Consider the following 25143-nt stretch of genomic DNA (forward strand, 5'->3'; position numbering starts at 1 on the left):
CCATGTGTTGTGCGCTCTAAGGTGTTCTCGTAAATCTATAGTAGTGTTGGCCATGCCGGTGAATATCCGTAGTTATGGGATGCGGGTCGAGCCGGTTATCTATAAATCGTATTCCACATTGTGATGATCACTACGTATGATGAGCCTCACATACTTTGCTAGACATGCATCTCATGTAGGTTGTTTGCACATGCTAATACCCTTGTGTTAGTGGAGCACGGGATATATCAGACCCTTACTTTACCTGTTATGTATATCTTGAATTATTGTTAATCATAAAGGATAACCTTCACTATAAGTAGAGCATTGACCCTCTCCCAACCGTACAGTTGATGTAGGTGGCATACAGATTAACGACATAGATGACTACTTCCCTATAGAAGATTATCTTAAAGGACTAAGAAGACAGTTTTACTATTTAGTTTCATACTTGCGCTGTGAACTCTGATGTTGTAATAAACCTCCCATTATGAGGCCTTGATTATTCCTTTTACTCTAATGATATATAATCATTACAGTTGATTTTATTCTTATGAATGTTACCTTCATGAATGTATCTGGATGTAAACAAATAAAAAAAATAGGGTGCGATTTCAGAGCATCCAGTTGTACATTATTAATAACTGGTTCCTCGGGCACGAGTACATACTCTTGCCGTGAAAATTCGTGCTGTTATTGTACACCCATGACTTCTATGCTGTTATAATTTACCCCCTGAAAACGGTTTACAATTTACTGCTTGAAAAACTGTTTACAGTTTAGCGCCTGAAAACTGTAACTTTCTAAAAACATCCAAAAACAAAAATGGAGAAGAAGAAGAAGCTGGAGAGGAGATTGTTGGAATTGTGATTTTCAGATTGACCCAAAGATGGGTCTATATAGAATCACAAGAGATGCTTTAAAACCCTTTTCATGAAAAGATATCTTCTTCCATGATGTCTTTCAACAATGGCGGTGGCTTTTCAACAATGGCATCCCTCCATCATTTCAAATTCAAATGATGCTTCATTTACCAAGAGGAACCACCATTCACAAATAAATGGTCAACAACAATTGCCAAAAGCCACAACTCTTTCTCTAAATTCTCTTTTATAAAATAAAAATATTTTGAAAAAACCCAAAAATCCCCTACTATTTTTTAAAATATAGAGGTTAGGGTATGTAAGGAAAATATGCGCATAAGAGAAGGTGTCTTATGAACTTGAACCTTCACTTAGGGTAAACAAATTAAAGTTGTATCAGAATCCTTAGTGACTATGGTCTTAAACTAAGTATTCTATATGACACAATTGGACATGTCACACACACACACACACATATATTTCAATTGTTATGTATTCTAAAATTATAGCATATTAACGGCCTTGTGCTCTGTCCTGGATTCATGAGTTTATGAGAGTAGCTAAAACTCTCGAATATCAGGAAGCAGCCCCACTTCCAATGCTCATATAGGTGAGTCCTTATGAATGCTCCTGTAACTATAACACCCTTGAAAGGACTCATTAAGACCAACAACAGCTCATCCTCCTTTTTATTATTACAAGTACCCAACACTATACATACATCCAAGAATGAGATAGAAAACGTACAGTGCTGCTTCAGACACTTCCTGTGAGGTACTCTACCCTATGAACCTATTCGCTTAGGTTGGGTTTCTCTCATCTGGTGTCTGTGAAATTGGCCTAAGTCTTATTTCTCTTGATGTTCTACTGACAATATCCCTTGCCAGTCCCTCGGTGAATGGGTCCGCTAGATTCTGAATAGATCATCCATACTGTATTGTTATAACATCGTCACCAAGTAATTGTTGTATAAAACTATACCTTATACTGATATATTTAGATTTTCCATTATAAGTTTTATTATATGCCTTTGATAGTGTTGCTTCTCTATCACAGTAGATAGAAACTGGTGGCAAAGGCCTTACCAATAACGATATTTCTAATAACAAGTTTTTTAATCATTATGCATCTTTACTATTAACTATTAAAACTATGAATTCAAATTCCATGGCAGAATGAGATTTGCAAGTTCACTTCTTCGATCCCCAAGAAATGACATTTCCTCCAATTGTAAAGATCCATCTACTGATAGACTTGGATTCATTAGAATCAGTGACCCAACTTGCATCACTATACCCTTCAAACAACTAGGGTAACTAGAAAAATGTAAACTATAGTTAATTATTTTCCTTAAGTATCTGAGTACTCTAGAGATATCATTCAAATGATCTAAACTTGTATTACTTGTAAACTTACTCAATTTACCTACTGCAAAAACAATATCAGGTTGAGCAGAAATCATAGTATATATAAGACTGTTAATTACCTTAGAATACTCTAACCGAGATACATTACGGCCTTCATTTTTAATTGAGTTAATATTAGAATTAAAAGAAGTAGAAAATGGGTTCTTATCATATTGATCAAAATTTTCATGTATCTTTTCAATATAATGTGATTGAGATAAAGTTATACCATCATTATTTCTTAATAGCTTGATATCTAAAATTGCATTAGCTTCACCCATATCCTTAATGTCAAAACTAGATAATAAAAATCTTTTAGTGTTATTTATAATTTCTAAACATGTACCAAAGATTAACATATCATCTACGTAAAGACATATAATTACTCCTTTATTATCAGAGAATTTTGAATATACACATTTATTAAATTCATTAATCTTAAAGCCATATAAGATAACTACTTTATTGAATTTTTCATGCAATTACTTAGGTGCTTGTTTAAGTCCATATAGAAACTTAATCAATTTACATACTTTATTTTTCTGTCCTGGAACTATAAAACATTCTGGTTGTTCCATATAAACTTCTTCATTGAGGTCACTATTTAGAAAAGTTTTCTTTACATCCATCTGATGGATTTCTAACTTATAGATGGATGCTAGAGCAACTAAAACTCGGATAGTTGATATCCTTGCTACTAAAGCATAGGTATCGAAAAAAATCAATACTTTCTTTTTGTGTAAATCCTCTAGCCACTAATTTGGCCTTGAACCTTTTCGTGGTTCCATTTGGTTTTATTTTTCTTTTGAAAATCCATTTACAACTTATTATTTTGATCCTGGGGGCATATCAACAAGTTTCCGTGTTCCATTTTGCAATATAGAATCCATCTAATTGTTTATAGCTTCATTCCAAAAAGAAGCATCCTGAGATCTAAGGGCATCGTCTATTGTTACCGGATCATTTTCTATGTTATATACCAACATGATTTCCTCTGTTATGTTATCTTTATCTCCTTCTATTAGCAAAAGGTAGAAGTCGGGTCCAAAAGATGTACCTGTTCTGATCCTCTTAGTCCTTCTAGATTCTATGTCCTCTTTATCGAGATTGCTGATATCTTGATCAGGTATCCGAGAACTACTGCTTGTATTAGGATCTTGAGATCTCATCTATTTTTTAGTTATAGAAGAGAATGAGTTTTCATAAAACTCGGCATATCTAGATTCTATTATGGTATTTACTAGGATTGCATGATTAGATTCTACACTTAGAAACCTATAAGCCTTCCTATTTTATGCATATCTTTTGAAAATATACTCAAGAGATTTTAACCCTATCTTGGGCTTTTTAGGATTAGTAAGCCTATCTAAGGCTCTACAACCCTATACCTTGAAGCATGAGATATTAGGAATCCTATTCTTTCATAGTTCATATGGAGTCTTATGAGTCTTAGAGTGAGGTATCCTATTAACGATATGACAAGCAGTCAACAAGGCTTCTCCCCAAAATCTTGAACTTAAACCTACATTTTTTAGCATAGAGTTTACCATCTTGTTTTTCCATTTTGCTATACCATTTTGTTTGTGTGAATAAGGAGCTGTAATTTGGTGAATTATACCATGAGTTTTACAAAACTTTAAAAATTCTAAGGATAGATATTCTCCTCCCCTGTCCGATCTTAGGATTTTAATCTTTCAGTCTAACTGGTTCTCAACTTCTGCCTTATATATCTTCAGTTTTTGTAATGCCTCATCTTTATTCTTCAATAGGTATACTAGGGTATAATGGGAGAAATCATCTATAAAGGTTAAGAAGTATCTCTTTCCCCCTCTTATTATTAAATCGCTTATTTCACATATGTCACTATGAACTAGGTCTAGGAGTTGTGATTCTCTTTCCACCATTGGAAATGGTTTTTTAGTTATTTTGGATTGTACATGAATACTACATTTGTTATCAGGTTTTGTATACTTAGGGATTAGATTAAGATTAAACATATTATCCATACTACGATAATTAATACGTCCTAATGTAGCATGCCAAACATCATGTGAATCAAGCATATAAACGAAAGAAGAATTTTCATTCATATAGTTCAACTTGAATATTCCATTGGATATATAGTCATTCCCTACATATACCTCATTTTTAGGCACAATCAATTTATCAGATTCAAATAAGAGTTTGAATCCAAACTTAGTCAGTAGACTAGTTTATAAGATTCCTCCTAATATCCGGTACATGCAGCACATCGTTCAGAGTACGGACTTTTTTGGAAGTTAAGATTCCTCCTAATATCCGGTACATGCAGCACATCGTTTAGAGTACGGACTTTTTTGGAAGTTAGATTAAGACGTACCTTCCCTTTTTCTATAACCTTGGATGTGGAGGCATTTCCCATATATAATTCTTGATTATCTTTCACTATTTCGTAGAAATTGAACATGTCGTAATTTTTACAAATATGTCTAGTAGTGTCAGAATCTACCCACCATTTAACATCCTTATTTACCATATTAACTTCAGAGATGACAGCTGTCAGATTAATGTCTTCCGTGATATTGACTTGCCATTTATTTTCTTGCATTTTCTTTTTGTATTTTCGGCAGTCTTTCTTAAAGAGACTAGAGATTTTACAAAAGAATCATGGACCCTTCTTCGATGTGTTCTTTTTGAACCCTTGATTATTAGGTTTGAGTTTATCATCTTTCTTCAAAGGTGGCTTATTTGATTATCGATTTACACTATTCTCGACTATATTAGCATTAATTAGGGCCTCATGTTACTCTTCCTTTTTGTCATGGAGTCTAGATTTTTTTTCTATTCGAAAAAATATTAGGAGGTCCTCTAAGGACATTTTCTCTTTTTTCTATTTCGAAGATTTTCTGGTATCCTTCCATTTAAGTGGAAGTTTAGATATAATGGTGGATACTTTGAAGGATTCGTCGAAATTAGTGCCATAGGCAGTAATCTGTTAGATGATGACCTGTAACTTATGTACTTGATTAAAGACATGTTTTTCGTCCAACATTTCAAATTCTAAAAACTGACTTATAAGGAATTTTTTGTTGCCTTCGTCCTCTGATGTGTATTTGGTGAGCAACGCCTACCACAAATCTTAATGATCTTCTTTTAATGGTAAACAGCGTACAACAAGTCAGAAAGAGCATTGAAGATATGACCTTTGCATAAGTAATCGTTACGCTCCCAATCTTATCTCTTTTGAATTTGTTCCGCCGTATCATTGTTAGATGGTGGTGAAGGAAGATCTTGAGTGAACACATGATCCAACTTGAGTGATGTGAGTAAGAGATGCACCCAGGATTGCTATCGAAGAAAATTTGAGCCATTGAACGATGTAATTTGAACAAAGTTATGATGACCCCATAAAAGAGGTCATAATATCACCTTAAAATTGTTAGGGTTGAGGTGGAAAGATAGAAAATTAATCACCTAAAGATAGGCTTAAAGCGCGTTACGATGTCACTATCTTTAAGGCGATATTCGCACCCTACCGATGATTAAACCAATTTGCAAGAGGGTTACAACACAACAAATTCGCCTCCAGAATACAATAAGCATCGTCTCTAAGATCGGAGATATGTAGGTTTCAGCTTGCAAAACCGAAAAATCACGCCCCGAACATACTTTTACAACGTACACTCCTGACTTCCATGCTATTACAATTTACCCCCTGAAAACTGTTTGTAATTTACTGCTCGAAAAACTGTTTACAGTTTAGTGCTTGAAAACTGTAACTTTCCAAAAACCATCTAAAAATGAAAATGGAGAAGAAGAAGATGAAGAGGAGATTGTTGAAATTGTGATTTTCGGATTGACCAAAAGATGGATTTGTATAGAATCACAAGAGATGTTTTAAGACCCTTTTCATGAAAAGACATCTTCTTCCATGACATCTTTTCAGCAATAGCATCCCTCTACCATTTCAAATTCAAATGATGCTTCCTTTATCAAGAGGCACCACCATTTACAAATAAATGGTCATCAACAATCACTAAAAGCTACAACTCTTTCTTTAAATTCTCTTTTATAAAATAAAAATATTTTGAAAAAACCTAATAGAGGGTAATCACTTGTTCCTCCGTTGTCGGAGAAGAAATAATTTGGATCCCACCGTATGCCTAATTTGGAGGATGAAAAAATTGTAGAGTTTGTCAATAAGCATGTGTCATGCATGACTTTTCGGGAATATCTCACCCACAACTAGTTGTAGGTGAGAAAACCATGCAACTAGCTGCATATAGGGTCTATGGTGTTGTGTGCACAACATCTAACCTGTTGAATGGAGTCCCTTCACTGTGAAAATGTTGTGTGCACAACATCTAACCTGTTGAATGGAGTCCCTCCACTGTGAAAATGCAACACTCCAAAATTAGGCTGATCCAACCATCAAGTGGGCCACCACATGAATTTTAGGATTTTGGGTGGTTGTCCATTTGGTGTGGCCTACCTAATGATTGGATTCCAATTTTCATAATTGGATGTGACTCTGTTGGATGGGTTGACTTCTGCATACACACCACACCACTGGGCTCCTCGAGCAGCTAGTTGCACAGTTTCTTATCTACAAGTAGTTGCTGCTAAGAAGTTCCTCAAATCTCCTCCAATTTCTCGTCTACAAGTAGTTGCACAGTTTCTCAAAGTTTTTAATGGTCAACATTCATTCAACACTGTTTCCTGTAATGTGGTCCACTTGAGATTGGGATATACTTCATTTTTGGTCTAATACTCTAAAATGATGTAGAAAAATAGATGAACGGCATGGATGAAACAAATACATCATGGTGGGTCCCACAGAGCAATGGCTGGTGGCAGGGGAGTAGCCAATCCGTTTCCGAAGCCCGTAGGCTGGGGTACCACACACCAGCTATCTAGATGATGTATTTACGTCAGCAAGTTCTCTTGGTCCCATCATAAGGCATGTGTTATATCCAAACTGTCCATCCATTTGACGAGGTCATCCTAAGGCTTTAGCTGAAAAACAAGATAGATCTAAAGGTCAAGTGGACCACACTACAAAAAGCAGTGGGAGATTGAACATCTACCATTGAAATCATTTTGGGGTCACGCAAGTTTTGGATCAATATGATATTTGTTTTTCCTCTTCATCCATGTATTTTTGACCTTATGAACAGATTGGATGGAAAATAAACGATATGGTGGGTCCAATGAATGTTTCGACGGTGAAAATCATTCTCCCCACTCCTATTTGTGGTGTGGTCCAATTAAGCTTTGGATATGATTAATTTTTTGTCTTATGCTTTAAAATGATCTCGAAAAATGGATGAACATTGTGGATATAATAAATACATCATCCGTTTTTCCATATCATTTTAGTAGTTGAGCTGAAAATTGAAGCATGCCCAGGGCTCAAGTGGACCACACCACAGGAAACAATGGGAATAATGACTTTTACCGTTGAAACCTTGGTAGGGTCCATAGTGATGTTTATTTTTCATTCAACTTGTTCATAAGATTAAAAAGACATAGATGAAGGGAAAACACAAATAACAATTGATCGAAAACTTATGTGGCTCCTAAGAAATTTTTCATGAAAGAATTTCAATTCACACTATTTCCGTGGTGAGGTCCACTTGAGATTTGGATATACTTCGTTTTTAGAGAGCTCTCAAATTATCTATTAAAATGGATGGAAGGAGTGGATAAAATATGTAAATTATGGTGGACCCCATAGAGTTTACTCAGTATGCTTAGCATGCTGAGTTACTTAGCACGCAATCTGCATCCACTAATGAGTGGCTTGGATCTTTCTCTTGTTGGCACATGGGAGAGACGGCTCCAAAACGAGGGTAAGTGTAGAGCTAGGTATTGAGACTGAGTTAGGGTTAACCCAACTCGATTTAGTTTTGAAATAGGCCTAATCCAAACTTGACCTGACTCGGGACTGGGTCCAGCATGCTTGAATCGGTCTGAGTTTTGGTTTGGCCTTTACTAATCTATATTGAGTCCGACTCGGTCACAAGTACTGGGTTGGGTTGAGTCGGCACCAAGTCAGGTCGGGTGCAATGAGTATCCACATGCTAAAATCACAACTCAAAACCAAGATCCACTTGCAAGAATTGTAACATCTCCATTGTAGCCTCTTCATTAACTTAAAACCTAATTATTTCAATATATATATATATATATATATATATATATATATATATATAAAAGTCTAGTTTCGAGTTGAGTCAGTACCGATTTAGATTTCAGGTCAAGTCGGGTTATTGGGTGACTTGAAGCCGACTCGGTTTGAATTCGGATTGGACGAAGTCAACTTGATTAAGATAGACTCACCCACTCATTCGAATTGAGTTAGATCTGGACAAGTTGGACGAGTCAAGTCGACTCGTGCCCGTGCAGGATGAGTATTGTTGCACGCTCTTCCGAACTCCCATGGTCCCAATTGAAAATTCATCGGTAGTCTGTCAGACAGTGGCCATTTTACTCATGCATACAGGAATTGCACACATGGCACACATGAATTTCATTTTTAGCCATTCAAATCATTATAAAATTGAATAGAACCACAAAGTCGGATTGATTGGATGGTCCTAGATTCTGATCGTGGGTTGACTTGATCACCGGTTCCAATCCGCAATTTGGATGGCTGGGATTGATATTCATGGTTTCCTTGTACGCAATGTCAATACAAGATCATGGATTGTCATGCACCGACTACTTGTAAGTTTCTCAAAAGGGCCTGCTTCTCGTCATGCAGCATCCACCGTCCATTATTTGTTCCCACATACGGAACTCTCAGGGTTCCCTGAAAAGTGGGACCCACCTATCATTGTCATCGTCATAAGCTTGTCCCATGAAAGGTGGGACCCACCTATCCTCATCATCATCGTAGCCTTGGGTTGGGCTCAATGGCGTGTCGATGAAAGGCCTATTGTCATCGTGGGGTCCACATATTAAAACATTGAAATGATGGAACCTTTTACAATTAAACAGAACGGCGGCCAAACGCGCCAATATTCAAAATAATCAGTTGGGGTGGAATGGACAGCGATAACTATCGTCCCACCCTCTTATTTAAAGATACTGTTTTGCTAAGCTAGTGGGATTTTTCAATCTGATATTTCATGGTATGCTCCTTCCACATCTCTTTCTCCAGATATTTCTCATAGAAGCTGACTTCATTGCTGGCTTTAACGAATAATGCTGCTGTACTTCGAGTGCCATAACGTCCCTACATGATCCCAATTACATTTCTTTCAAGTTGGACATGAAATAAACATAACTGCAACTGGACCTACTTCATTTGGGTGTGTTTGGATTTCAATTAAACTAAATTGCAATTCATTTGAATCCTTGTTGACAGTGGTACTGCTCCAATTCACCATTGCAGCTAAACACCCAATTGCAATTTCGACCGGAAACGGTCATAATTGCAATGTGGAGAAAGTCCATTGTCATATTTACTCTCTATTGAAAATTTGAATTATCGCAATTCGGTTTGATCAGATGTCCAAACATGTAATGAAAGCCATTCCAAAAATGAGAGATGGATTTTCTGGTCTTACCAGTGGAGTATCGACGTCGACGAATATAGAGCTCAGTTTGAATTCCCATTCGGGATCGCAGCCGGTGTTGGGCAGCTTCGATTTATCGGCTTTAACAGTGTCCTTCATTAGCTGTTCAACCATCTCCTTCGATGGGATTTCTTCGCCTTGATAACGACGGATTAATTCCTTGAAATTTTGTCCCAAACGCTGAGCCTACGAAGATAGAGCGAATCGAGAATAATTCGGGCTAATTGAGAATAATTCAAGCTAGTCGATAGAGCGAATCGTGAATAATTCAAATGCCAGTCAATGGAGTCTTCCTGCACGGCATGAAATGAGAATTGAAGGGTCTGCATGACTAGTTTTCCAACTCAGGTGGGCCGGATCAGTCCACAGGTATTCATTCCTTATTAATGAGTGGGGGGAGCACTTGCACTAAAAACTACTACATGGGTAATCAGCCCTATGGAAAGACCGAAGGGACTAGAACAATAGAGCTCTGACTACTTGAACTTCAGATCCATTACATTGTGGTGCCCAGCATCGTGAACTTTTTCTCGGTTTGGGCTGGACTCGAGGCTCATGGGTTGGACCCAAGATCAAGTTCTAGGCCGAATAAGTAATTGAGTTGGGTCTGGGTTATGGTTTTAAGAGTTGAATGACTCACCGAGTCGACTCAGATTCGGTACTATCTAATCCAGTTCAATACCACAAATGCCACTCCTGAGTTGGGCGAGTTGGTCTGATCCCCCCAACTTGGGTAACTCATGACACAACTCGAGATCGAACAAATTAACTTGACCAATGTATTTAAAATTGGTTACGTAATGGTAACGGTCATAACCATTATGCATTATGGGTTTACAACGGCTATAACGGGTATAGCCGTTACATGAAAAACAGGCCGTAAAGGCCCTATAATGATCCCGTAATAGTCCGTGGCGGCCTTATAACAACGGTAACAGTCCTGTAATAATTTTTTCAAAAAAAAAAAAAAAAAAAAGTGGGGGGGGGGGGGGATAAGTGCGGTAGATCATGAATGCCCCAAGATCAGAGCCATCTTGTGTTTCCATTCTTAACCGTCTACTTCCTGTCCTCCCATGAGGGAGATCTATAGTACACAGGCCATCCACTGCAGGGTCCATAATATCAACGGTTTGGATCACTGAATCATGCACCCATCATTATATAATTATATAGTGCCTAATTACTTGGCTTACCTTGTGCCAAGGAGAATTTAATTTGGCATTTGAAAGGACATGAAGGCCAGGGAAGACTTCCTGAACAGAAGGAGACTCTTCTTTAGGCCTGTTGGAGACATAGACCATGGTCTTTGAACAAAGATCAGCTAGTATGAGGTTGAACCCATTGTATTGGTCTGCTTCCTTCATCACCTCCTTTGCAAATTCTCTAGGACTCTTCCCACTCTGCAAAACCCCAAAAGCCCAGAATACCAAGGCCCCAAAAAAGCCCACTATCAGTAATAGAGGAGTAATAAGATACTCAGGTTGCATATGACGCTTGATATGCAGGCAGTCAGAAATTCTACACTTGACCATGTATTAACTCAAATAAAACCGACTAGATTGTGAAGAAAACTGTTTCCAATTCAAAATTCCATGATCAGATTGGTTGAGCAATCTCAACCTCTGATTCGTGCATGCTTTTTGAGGAAATAGGATAGTTGGACATTTGTCATTTTTTGACCGTCCAATAAATGTCCACCAATCCGATATTCAGATGACTAAATAAGATGAATCTTTGTTTCTTGATACATCTATCTGAATACCATAATTTTGGACTGTTTAATTTGACTATTTGTCTTCCATGTGTGCAATTTGAAGGTAATTTTTAAGTGCCCGTGTATCATCCCTCACAATCTGCCAGAGCATGGAGTTTTTTTCTCTCATAGGTGGAGCGTGCGGTCCACCGTTATGCGCATCACGAAATTTTATTGTTTTCATTAAAAAAATTGAGCTGTTTTAAAACTCAAGTGGGCCACACCACATGAAAAAATTGGGATGGAGATGCCAACGTTTAAAAACCTTCCAAATTATGTGTGGGACCCTATGTATTCTGTATTTTCCATCCAATTCGTTCACAAGATGAAATCCACCAGAATTGAGAGACACCTTAAATATAATTCCATTGTTAAAGTCAGGTGGGCCACACCTTGTGATTTTACTAGGTATGCATGTAAAGCTAGGCTCCTGAGTATGGATTGGCTTGATTTTTGGGCGATGAGGAGAATATGAAGGGGTGAATATGATGGATGGATTGGATGGAATGATTTGAGTATGTTGGGCCCCACACATCACGTCGTAGGTGAACTTAACCTAATAAGTTTTGCAGTGGATCCGTCATCGTACAGAAAAAAGAAATCACTGCTCGGTTGAGATGGATGGATGTAGGTCACACGCACGCCACACCTGTGACATTTATCACGTGCGGCCTATCTATGATGGGTGGCACCAGACAGATATCAGAACCGTGGGCCCTCTCGTGGAGGAATCAAATATTTCATTTTCATATATGGTTATTTATAAATAGACCATCAAAATGCACAAGCATTATAAGTAGATGAGCTTAAATTGTAAATAAGTCTCACTTCATGAGCAAACTTGCTTAATCTAAGTGTATTGTAATTGTATACATTGCATGTTAGTCTTTGGATTTGCTGTCATCTTTCAATAACCCAAACATTGACCTTTAAATGATGGGCCGCCCATCGAATGGAAGATAGTCAAAACATAAACACTTTTGGATTAGAATATTTTAATCCTTTGACCTTTCGGCACTATCTTCTTTAGAACTATTGGAGATACAATCAACCACATAGGTGTGAATCCTAAAGTGAAACGTAAAAGTTATATATATATATATATATATATATATATATATATATATATATATATATATATAGGCTGATTGTTGATTACAACTATGATTCGTGATGTGGATTTAAAATCTGAACCGTTCATGTGAAGCAGCACCTCATTTGCCCAAACATACAGTATAATCCCTGAAGTAGCTCATGATCTATACATGATGAGTCGGGATCCTCTGTTATCAGGTCAACAGAGAATTCCTGTTACCCTAATGGTTTGGCGTCCGAAGCTGTTTTTTATTATTTTTATTTTTTTAGTGAGTGGTGACGTGGACCAATGAGAATTTGGGTATCAGGAATTCTCTGTTGACCGGATAACAGAGGATCCGGCCTCATACATGATATATTGGAGGAAATAGGCCAAACAATCAAGGCAAGAGGATGAAACTGAAGAGTCAGTGGCAGAATACAGGTGAACCTGAGATGCATGTGTGGGACAGAGGCTACCCATTACCGTGAAAATGACCCGGCCAAAAACTCAAGGTGCCTGACTCATCAGGTGGGCCACATCTGTATGTTGACCATTTCTACACTATACTTGGCATAATGATCCATCAATCTAAACCGTCAGTCTATTGCTAGCAATTATGAATAGCTCATATTTCAAAAAAAAAAAAAAAGAACAAGACAATCCACCCCGTAAAATTTTCTTCGTTTTGCCTCACTGAATGTTGACCATTCAATATTTCTATGTGCTACAATAGCTTTGTAGGCCAATGATCAGACGGATAGGCTCATGCGATTTATATGTCTATTTTGAATCATTTCCCATCCGAATTATATATGGACGGTCCTGATTGATGCTCATCTACAACCGTAGATTAATGATCTTAATCCAACAAAAACAAATCAAGGGTTTAAAAATCAATAAGAAAGAAAAACACACATACACATACCTCCAGGAAACGCAGAGGTAAATCTCCTCTACTCTTTGCATGGGCAAATGGGTCAGGTTCTAGAACATTAGTGAGAAATGCCAACCGCCCATTTTTTGTACAAGCCAACCAAGTTCCTCCTGCAAGACAATCCCTACCGCCCAATATCTTACATGAATCTCCCCACCATGATGTTGGCTTAGTGGGCCTGCAGGCATCCAAATCCCAATCAAAATCCAAAAAAAAAAAAACACATTTCACCTCATGAAATCACTAACACCCATGTACAAACAACAGAATTTCATTTTTTTAATAATAATAAAATTAAAAATAACCTGTCGTGGAATTCATCTCGATTGAGCAACAAGAGAAATGGGTAGTGAGGGTGAGCTTGCCAAAGCCAAACAGCTATACACATGATTATCTCACACAACCTGATATAAGTGCAAGAAAATAAATATAAAGGGAAGTGGTATAATAGAAATGGACGACTACAAAGGCTCCTTTAATAGAGGGCTAGAAATAAGAGAACGATTGTGGATATTGAAGAATCCAACAACTCTAATAAACAAGGTCGCTCATACAGCCTCCAAAACAGTTTGTGATGGGTATAGGAAGTTAATGACAAGGTTCTATCCCTCTCAATTTTGTAATCGTGCCAAAAATATCACACCCTTTTGGATAAATATAGAGGATGGGGTTGGATTCCTTCTATAACCACCGTAGCACTGGGTTGAAGTGGGGCCCGCGTCATATATTCATTACATTCCACCTGTTTATATCTCGTACCCGGGAAGTTAAGATAGGTGGGGTCCACTGTAATATTTATATGCCATCCATATTGTTTCTAAGTAAGGTCATTTTCACTTGGATGAATTGAAAACATAAAAATACCAGTCTGATTCAAAACTCCTATAACCTTATAAATGTTTCAACGGTTCAATCCTCACTGGTTACTGTCGTAGGGCTTTCTTGATATTTGGATTTAACTCATTTTTTAGGGAAACGGAGTGGCTACTGGTGGTCGGTGCTATGTGGGCCCCACCATGATATATGTGTTTCATCCATTTTTAAAGATCATTTTAAGGCATGATCCAAAAAATGAAAGGGATATAAATCTCAGGTAGACCACACCATAGGAAGATAATAGTGATTGGATATCCACCATTAAAATCCTCTTAAGGCCCACAGTACTGTTTATTTGACATTCTATCTGTTGATTAGGTCATACAAAACCAGATAAAGGGAAAAAACAAAGATCAGCTTGATCCAAAACTTTCATGGCTCCCAAAAAGATTTTAACGGTTGACATTCATTCAAAACTGTTCCTGTAATGTGGTACACTTGAGATTGGGATACACCTCATTTTTGGTCTAATACCATAAAATGATCTAGAAAAATAGATGGACGGCATGGATGAAACACATACATCATGGTGGGGCCCACAGAGCACCGACTCGGGTCTGACATGAGCGGGCACAACAGGTCAGTTTATTACAAACATCACGGTGGGCCCCACCTAGATTATAATCCCTAGATAGTTTGGCATCATTTAGAAAAAGGTTTGCTAATTTCACGTACGTATGGGTGCCGTAACACATGCGCATGTGAGCGTGTGCCATAATGTGACGTGTGAGAGATCTAAGCTTTCCATCGGGTGACCTATACTCCGTAGACATTCTGGCATAAAACTTAGGCCAGTTTGCACCTTAGGTGGGCCACACCGTATCAAAACAAATGAATGGCTAGGAAAAAATGGTCTTATTTTCGAGGCATGTAGACGTTATTGGAACTTCATAGAAAGCTTAGATCTCTCACACGTGTTTCATATTTGTTTTTTCGCTCGTGGATGTGTACGTACGGTTCAACATGTGCGTGGAATTAGCGAAACGCTTTAGAAATGGTGGTGACCGTTTAACTGTACATATGGCATGGTTGTACAGAGATCCAGACCGTCCAAAACTCTGAGCTAAATGTGGATGGAAGACAACCCAAAATATTACATGGAGAAGATGATGTCAGCCATTTGATTTTTCCTCTTGAATTTGGGCCGCTGACTATTGGACTTTCAACCTTTTATTCATAGAAATCAATTGGACGGTTAAGATTTATTGATCAATATGGTTTTAGAGATATGCTCCATACACACATAAGGTGATGAGCCAGTGCCATTTATCATGGGAGTCTAGAGAGGTTGCTTATCCAGTTAGGCAAAGGTTGGCTAAAGAGGGTTAAGGTGGCTGACGTGGAATAGGAGCTAAAGGCAATCTTCTTGTTTTAACTTTCCAAGGGGCCGGCTCCTATGTGCGTCTAATACCAGCGGTTGAAAACCCCGATCGGCCGTTGATCCGTTCTTGAGGGCGGTTTGGTCCAACTAGTCAAATCTAGATCATGAAAAAGTACCAAGGCATGTTTGGCTGCCACGGAAAATTGGATTCATCTCATTTTATTTAATTGTTATGGTTGTGCACGACGACCACTCGCTGGATGCAGAAGCAACCTTACAATCAATCAACCATGTAATAGAGAAACAAAAAAATTGAGTAATCACGTAAAAACTTTTTATGAGAACATAAAGATTTTACATGAAAAAATTATGGCACCAAGCCACATACAATCCATTATAAACAGAAAATTATAAGAAATGAAAATTCAAAAATCCTAACTTTCTCCATTCAAGACTCTTTTAATTCTCAAGCTCTTATTTTTTACACTCTTAAAATTTCCCTAATCCCATATTACTTATATAACCCGCTTACAAAATTAAAAACAAAACAACAAATTTATATAGAAGTTGCGGGAACCGTCGATTGAACTATCGATCAATCAACACTACATGTTCGATCGAATCGAACATGCCCAAAAGTGTCCAGAGAGTGATCTTTTATTTTTGAAATTTTTTTGATCGATCGACAGTCTGTTTGAATCGATCAAAATCCCTGATTCAATAACAGATTGAAGGCACTCAATCAACAATCTCCATCATGGCTTCAATGTTGCATATCTACCATTCTAAGCTACTATCACAATCTCTAAATTTCTTTATGGAAGAATTACCATCTTCACTTCTTGTGTACACCCCATCTTCATTCATTCTTTGTCAAGCCTAAAAAAGTTGAGTAAAACCTGAACTTCTTTACAGGAACAACTTTTGTAAGTATGTTCACCGGATTTTCACTTGTGTGAATCTTCTCAAGAGCAATACCACCTTCATCTAGCATCTGCCAAATAAATTGATGACCAACATTAATGTATTTAGTCCAGGAATGGTACGTCGACTTCTTTGCCAAATTGATCATGTTTTCGCTATTACAATGCATATGCACGACTTCCTGCTGAAGCCCGAACTCATTTATCATTCATTTTAACCAAACAACTTTCTTAAATGCTTCCGTCACTACCATATATTCCACTTTAGTTGTGGAAAGAGCAACCACAAACTGAAGTTTCGACATCTAACCGATCTCTCCACTCGCTAATCCAAATGAATAATTGTAAGTCGACATTCTATTGTCTATATTACCAGCATAATCCACATCTACACAACCTACAAGTCTTTCCTAAGATTTTTCAAACGTTAAGACGTAGTTTGTTATACCTCATATGTAACGAAGTAGCCATTTCATTGCCTGCTAGTGTTACTTGTTAGGATTTAACATGTATCTACTCACAACACCCACCGCATGTGAAATATTCATCATTGTATAAACCATGTCATACATAAGACTGCCAACTGTGCTCGAATAGGGCACAAGAGACATATACCGCTTTTCTTCATTTCATGTAGGACATTGTTTCGAAGAAAGATGAAAGTGGGCAGTGTGAGTGTGTTAATCGGTTTAGCCTTGTCAAGCTTGAACTTGACCAAGACCTTTTCAAGATACACTTCATGAGACAACCATAACTTTTTTTTTCTTTTACACACACGCACACACACCCCCACACACTCACGCTAGTTGAATTTCACCACCTATGGATACACGAACCCTTGACCAGGTGTTAAAACTCCTGAGAGTCTACCACCCGAGCAACAGTAAGGATCCTTAAGACAACCATAACCTGATCCTTTCCGTGTCTCCATGTAAATCGATATCGAGAAACCTTTTAACAGCTCATAGATTTTCATCTCGAATGTCATGGATAACTAAGCCTTCAATATGTTGATTTCTGACATGTTATGGCTGGCAATAAGCTAATCATCAACATATAGCACTAGAATAATGAATTCCCCATTACTCAGTGATTTTAGACATAATGATCAAACTCACTTATAATAAACTACTAGTTTAATATAAAAGAATCAAACTTTTTTTTTACCACCATTTAGGCGACTGTTTCAGGCCATATAACGGCCTGTTTAACCTACAAACCTTATTCTCTACTCCTTACACCTCAAACCCTTAAAGTTGCTTCATGTAGATACGCTCTTTTAGTTCCTCATGTATAAAAGCAATCTTCACATCTAAGTGTTCTAATTTTAGATTGTATTGGGCAACTAACACAAATACAAATATGATAGATACTTGCATGACCATAGACGTAAATATTTCACCGAAGTCGATACCTTCTTTCTGAGTATAGTCTTCGCAACCAATACTTTTGCCTTATACCCATCCACTTTCTTCCGAAAAACCCACTCACACCCGATTTCTTTCCTTCTAATGGGTAACTCTAGTAGCTCTTGATCGATTCAGAAGGATGACAGCCACAAGTGCAGGGCTGTGATGTAGTTTTAACTCGGTGAGACTGAGAACGAATCCTCAGAGACTTATATTAGTATGTTATTAAAACACTTTAAAACTATAACTACAACTAATTATGAAAATTGAATTAGAGGAAATCAATAATAAAAATCTAAGTATTGTAAAGAAAAATCAATTGAATAAAATAATAGAGCGACAAGGATCCACTTCTAGCTATTCTTAATGCCTAATTTACTTGATTCAATTAGATAATACAACTGGAATCAAAGTCCTATCCTATTCAGGCGGTTAATAGAGCAGTCGATTCAAAATTCACAAATCGAAACGGATATGAACATCAATTAATTTGGTTCTCAGATAAAGTACCAAGTTATTAACTGTAAGGAATACAAAGTATCTATTGTGCCCATAGTCTATGATAAATCCATGAATTTTACAGATCAATCTCTTACAAAATAGATAAGCAAACAATCTTAGCCTTCCTAAGCATCCAAAGTGATCAGAGTTGACAATGGATCAAAGTAAACTAAAATCAAAGTTTTATTCAAACTAAAATCAATGAATTATTCAACATTCAAACCATAAAACTTGAATAAAAGTAAACTAGAACATTAAAAACGACTAAAAGCTTCACATCTTAGCTTTAGATAAGAGATTTAGTCAACAATTGTCATAGTTGAACTAAACTTAAATAAAAACATGAAAAATAAATTAAAACTAAAAGATTAAGGAAGAAAAATGGCCACGTAGAAGCTCCGCCACCTCTCTCTCTCTCTCTAACCCTAATTCATGTTTAGAATGTCCTAAATCACTAATTTAAATAGAAAATTACGCATCGACTTCAAAATTGCACACTTTTATTATACTTCGGTTGCACCGACGAGAACCTTCGAATGGACTAAAGTCACATCAAAGCCAGCCGAACATTCCTTCGGTTGGAGTCAAATTTCTCAAAAAAATCTCTGAAATCTTTTTCTCTTTTTGGTCGGGCCGATCTACTTTCGGTCTCACTGAACACCACTTCAGTCATACCAAATAGCCCTTCGGTCGAGCCGAATTAGTATGAAAATCCACTGTTTGTCTTTGGACTGTTTTTTACACTTTCGGTCGAACTAAATAGTTTGTCATTTCTATTATTGGAATGTGTGATTTTCTAAACTTTTCTCTATCTTTAGCACTTGGTTTTCTTAGATTTTTGGCACTTGAATTCTTTAATATTGTCCTCTAAATATTCGATCCTCCACTTAATCATTTCTTAAGCTTTAAATCATTACTTTAATTGCATTTTTATCATCTCTTTAAATCACCTCAAAAAGCAAAATACATGTAATTAGATCATCTTAACATATCCATGCATTTAAAACCAATGCTCAATTGTGGGTAAATATACAATATTTCACATTCAACACACCCCAACCCACATTTTGTTAGTCTCGAGCAAAACATGAGAAAACTAAATCCAAATCCCAAACTCCAAACGTATTTCAGAAGAACAACTTTTCTGTAATCCAAGACATATATATGATAGAGTTCAGAGACACAAGGATAAGATGTTGTTAGCTTAAATCCTAATATGACCAGCAAACAATTAAACTAAGTTCTCATTCATCAATCAACTAATAAAATGCATTCAAACATCAAATTTCTAGAGTGCATAGTGAATTCTAACTCATCATTAATAAAAGTTGGCCTTCCACCATAAGGTTAACTATGACAGTTATCAAAAAGTCATCAAATCAACACAAGCCGCTGATTCCAAACCCAACTCCCTTTTCACTTATTTTTTTAGTCTTTGATTTTCCATCGATGACTTTCACACTATCGCCTTTCTTCTTCTTTTCATTTAAGTACATGCAATAGGTAACCCTTCTCGATTTCATCATCATCATCATCATTATTATTATTATTATTATTATTATTATTATTATTATTATTATTTTAATCTGACTATTTTCTTATTTTTATAACAGGGTAGACAAGGATCTTTAGGCTTGGTTCCTAACAATTCCGAGTAATAATCAAGCTAAGCATTACGAGTTCAAGTTTGGCCTTAAAGAATATGAATCAGATGTGAATTGTGAACTATACTTAATTGATGTTTAAAATTTCCTATCAACTAGTTAATTAAAGGAACTCATTCAAAAATCTAATAATCACTAGACTCTAAGCTTTAAAAAATCAAATTATATTGTATCTTATCATCCCATACCTAGACACACTCAGGTATATAGAAAATCAACCTTCGAAAAGAAAGAGTTTCGAAATCTGATTAAATTTTTTTTTACAAGAATTTGCTTAAAGACCACAAAGACACTAATAATTCGACAAGAATCTCACCCCCAACCCAAAATCTACATTGTCCACAATGTAAAGAGATATAAAACATATCATAATGTGAGACAACTGATAATAGAGGAGTGAGTAAGAGCGAGTACTTAAGAAGGATCAAACTGAATGCACGGATTCTCCATCAATTAAGAGGGTTTTCCAAGTCGCCAAACAAACAAAAACAAACTAATAAAAGCAAACCTAAACTCTTCTACCCTAACCTAAGAAAGCAGTAAATATGGAGAGGGACTTCCATCAGACTAGAAGGTCAGTTCTAGTGAACATGATTTTTCAGAGGAATGGACATATCCTTCGAATTAAAGTTCACTACAAATGGCTTAAGATGCTGATTGTTTACTTTAAAGATGCTATAATTCACCAGATAATCTATCTCGGCGGCTCCATGAGGATAACCATTTTAACTATAACGGGGCCGGTCCAACGAGATCTCAATTTCTTAAGAAAAAAATGAAGTCTCAAATTATAAAGGACTTTATGATGTGGCTAAATTTTTTTTTAAAGGATATTCATGTCATATAATACATTCATCTAGTCCTTGTATATCCGAGATTTCTCATAAACTTCGTTCCAGATTTGTTTAAGTTCAGTCAATTATAATTTGCACAACGAGCCAACTTTGTCGTGATTGAAATTGAAAGTCTTTATATCCCAATACACCTTATGCTCTAACTCCACAAGCAAGTGACAAGCCTTCCCATAAAAAAGTCTGCAGGGTGACATACCTATAGGGTTTATAGGCCGTATGGTAAGCTTATAATGTGTTGATTAGTCAAAGTGACCCAATCCTTGCAGTCTGGGTTCACCATTTTCTCCAAAATTTGTTTAATCTCCGTATTTGATATTTCAACTTGGTCACTCGTCTGTGGTGATAAGTGTTGAGGGTCAAATATTGCATATCAGACCCAGTTATTGCCTGGATTTATGAACATGGTACCGTTTAATAGCCCATTTTTAATCATATTTGTGTTGCAGGGCGTATTTACGAGCCTGGACAGGGAAAAGGTACTGAGAGCATGGATTTAACATTCAGAATACACCAAGGCAAGGGACGGGCTCCAAGGGACCAAGATCGACGGAATTACATGCCAGGGATCTGAGAAAATCGAGAAATTGAAGCTCAAGTGGCCTGAAAAGTGTCCAGAATGCAAGATCATAGGGTTCCCACCATCCGATCAGTTCGAAACTTTATATATGGCCTGAAGACCTTAAATAAGCCGTACAAATCAAAAATCAGCTATTGGACCGCTGTGAAAATGGCCCAACGATTAGATCAGCCCCTTAAAACCTTAAGTGGGTCCCACCTGATATCTGGATATTCTCCATTTTTGGTCTCAACTGTTTAAATGAGCTGACAAAACGGATAGACGGAGCGGATCTCTCAAAAACATCATAATGGACCCCACTGGAGTATGCGTGTGCATAGTGCATAAGTGCATTGGCCGTGCACAGGAACGAGAAGTTGGTCAATCCAACTTTTGACCGGCTTCTTCTTCCAATTTCAACCAAAACGCAACAGCGTTTTACGCCGTGCATCACGGTTTCGAGTTGTGGGCCCCACACATCATCCAAATGGATGATCAGTGCCGTCTATTGCGTCCATAGGGGGCGAAAACCCTCTCCTAGGTGTCCGTTTGTCCTCATGCAAGCTACGGGAAGATCCTAACTATAAATCGTAGGTTGGACGACAGCGAGCAAAATTCAGTGGACCACACCAACTACACTCCAAAACCGTCCATCCCAGACGGTTTTTCGTCATGAAAACAATGGACGGAGTGGATTCTACATTGGAATTCTAGTGTGGGCCCACAGTCACCACCGACTCAATGGCGTCCGTGTCTCTGTTCCTGTCTGCGAAACAGAGGCTGCGGATGATCTCAGTGGGCCATCATCATGGACCAAATCATCAATCCGAGCCATCCATAATGCAGAGGGGTACGATCTGGTCAAACCCATGTTGATTTTTGTGAACTCATGCATACACACGGGCTAGTTTCAGCAGTCATAAACGGATAGCCCTGCGATGATTGCAGCGTGATTATTACGTTTGGCCGCGTCAAAAGCATTCCAAAACCAGTCACCTCCGGTCAAAATTTCGAGGAGCAGCTAGTGAACGGAGTGGATCTCCTGTACGAACTTAAGAACGGGCCCCACCGAAAAATTTACGTAAGAAGTTTCTATTTCTGTGCACGCTGCCGTGTGTGAAAGAACTGCTGCGCACGCTGCCGTGCGTAAACGGGTCTTTCGCACTCTCCGTCTGCAGGAAGGATAAAAGGAGAGAGGAAGTTCGGAGGGCTGGCATTGAGGTGAGGACTTGAGCTTGATTGGAGGATCGGTTTTGTTTTTCTGGAAGGAAGCTGGACGTGAAAGCAAAGGTGGACGTGGAGCTTGGCTTGGTTTGGCTGCTGCTGCACGTCAGGGAGAGTGAAAGAGAAACGGAGGGGAGCTGAGGAGGCAGCAAGGACTTGAGCCTGGTTTTCTTCTTTCTCCTTTATATCTCTTTTATTTCTTAAGGTTAGCCGCATCATGACGGGCTAAACCTCTTAGCTAGGGCTAAGAGGTGAAGCCTGTAGCGAGATGGGAGATTCTACTTTGTACCTTTAAAATTCATAAACTGAATTTGATTTAGTTGATTATTAAAAGAATATTTTTCTTAGTCTTTAATGGTCTGTTGTGACTGAAATTACAATGGGTTTGCTATGGCTTTGAATATTTCTTTCCTCTTTTTTTGTGTTTATGAAGTCAGGAAGCCCTGTTGTTCATCATTGTTCCATGGGCATGGTAGGATGACAGTACCCTTCCTGATCTTCATACATTGTTGGTTGGTTGGTAATTAGTTTAATTCTGTTGTTTACTTTGTCTCCTGGGCATGGTTTGGTGATGGAATCCATTCTAATTCATATACCTTTCATCTCTTGAAAACCAAATCAAGTAAGTTCAGTTTGAATTCCATAATCCTTGATGCAGGCATAAGATCTCCCTGATCTCTACAAGTGGATCCTCTGAATCCCTAGTTTCCTTCCTCTGAATTCCTTAAAGTTTTAGATAATTATTCCACAATTATTCCTTAAAATTCTATTTGGTTTAGATCACATCTTAGTCTAGTTCTAGTTCTACTTGGTTTCAGATAACGTACAGGTATCAGTCCCTGTGGATTCGACCTCGGTCTTACCGAGTTTATTACTACATCACAACCCTATACTTGGGGTGTGAACAAGTTTTTGGCGCCGTTGCCGGGGACTGACGGTTACGATTCTCTGAAATTAATTGGTTTTAGGATTAGTTTAAGATTAGGATTTTACTAACCTTAGTTTTTTTTATTCATTTATTTATTTATTTTTATTTAAGTTCAAAACTAACTTGTTTCCTGTTTTATAGGATCTTGACATAAGTTTCTCAATTAGTAATTCCTTCCTAATCTCTCTACTTTTTCCTATTTTTTAGAATTAGGGTTTAAATTTTAGAAAATTTCTAATTCTAGTATCCTCCCTTCTGTAGGAAATAGTTTATTTTTAGAAATTAGGTTATTTCTTTCCCTTTTTAGAAATTAACTTTCTATTTTTATTTTAGTAACTTTCTAATTTTAACTCTTTTAAAATCTAATTTGTTTCCTAATTTATTTTTAGAATTTTTGTTTAGAAACTAACCTTCCTATTTTGTAGGCCTTTAAAATAGAAATTTCTAATTCGGTAAGCTCCTTCTCTACTTTCTATTTTTCAGTTCTCTTTTAATAATTTACTTTCTAGTTTAGGTCTTTCCTAATTTATTTTAGAAATTTTCACTTTCTTTTAGGAATTCCTTATTTTAGAAATTAATTTACTGCTATTTTTCTTTTAAAGGATTGTTCTTCTCTTTTTAGAATCTAACTTATTCTGTTTTATTTTGCAGGTTTTTAACTTAGGACTCTAATTTGGTAATTTCTTTCCAACTCTCTCTTTCTTTCTAGATTTTCTTTTCCTTTCTTAGGATTAGATTTTTAATTGAGGGCTGCGAGTGTTTCATGCCCAAGTGGGCCCGTGACAACACTCGACATCTCTTGACTGAAGGAGGATTGGTTGAGGGGTTGACTATCCATCGCAGGACTAGACACTACTCGAAATCCCCTGAGTTAATTGAAGTTATGGCTGAAGACCAACCTCCTCTACTTCCACCCAGGGTGGAGGATACCCAAGATGAGAATGAGGTGCAACAGGCACCCCCGCCTCGTACTTTACGAGATTATCTACAACCGGCGGGAGTGAGTACGCCCTCATGCATGATTTTTCCTGAAAACACAGGACAAATGGACATCAAGCCAGGAGTTATCCAACTCCTTCTCAAATTCCATGGACTTGAATCAGAGAGTCCATATTTACATTTGAAAGAGTCCATAGCTACATTATGTTTTCCTAATGTATCTGAGGATACAATTAGGCTGAAACTCTTTCCTTTTTCCTTAAAAGAGAAAGCTAAGACGTGGTTACATTCACTGCGTCCTAGATCCATTGGCACATGGAACGACATGCAGAGGGAATTCATAAAAAAATTCTTCCCACATCATAAAACGATT

The 25143-nt window shown here is 37.3% G+C and overlaps 1 protein-coding gene across 1 annotated transcript; it reads right to left on the bottom strand.

Annotated features, from left to right (window-relative positions):
* Positions 1-9154: 9154 nt before the first annotated feature.
* On the bottom strand, positions 9155-14205 carry LOC131228553 (uncharacterized). The gene is made up of 5 exons (XM_058224293.1): positions 13881-14205; positions 13567-13753; positions 11004-11210; positions 9802-9996; positions 9155-9467 (listed from the first exon to the last, which is right to left on the bottom strand). The coding sequence occupies exons 1-5, from the start codon at positions 13961-13963 to the stop codon at positions 9333-9335; spliced, it is 807 nt and encodes a 268-aa protein (XP_058080276.1). The 5' UTR covers positions 13964-14205; the 3' UTR covers positions 9155-9332.
* Positions 14206-25143: the final 10938 nt, after the last annotated feature.

The sequence above is a fragment of the Magnolia sinica genome, chromosome 2 (assembly GCF_029962835.1).
Source record: "Magnolia sinica isolate HGM2019 chromosome 2, MsV1, whole genome shotgun sequence".
In the NCBI taxonomy this organism is placed as follows: domain Eukaryota; kingdom Viridiplantae; phylum Streptophyta; class Magnoliopsida; order Magnoliales; family Magnoliaceae; genus Magnolia; species Magnolia sinica.

Coding starts and splice junctions, on each gene's coding strand:
- LOC131228553 (XM_058224293.1), bottom strand. CDS start 13,963: ATGTGTATAGCTGTTTGGCTTTGGCAAGCTCACCCTCACTACCCATTT. Junction 11,211..13,566: donor TACCTCTGCGTTTCCTGGAG/GTATGTGTATGT, acceptor GGGGTTTTGCAG/AGTGGGAAGAGTCCTAGAGA. Junction 9,468..9,801: donor TCGACGTCGATACTCCACTG/GTAAGACCAGAA, acceptor GGGATCATGTAG/GGACGTTATGGCACTCGAAG.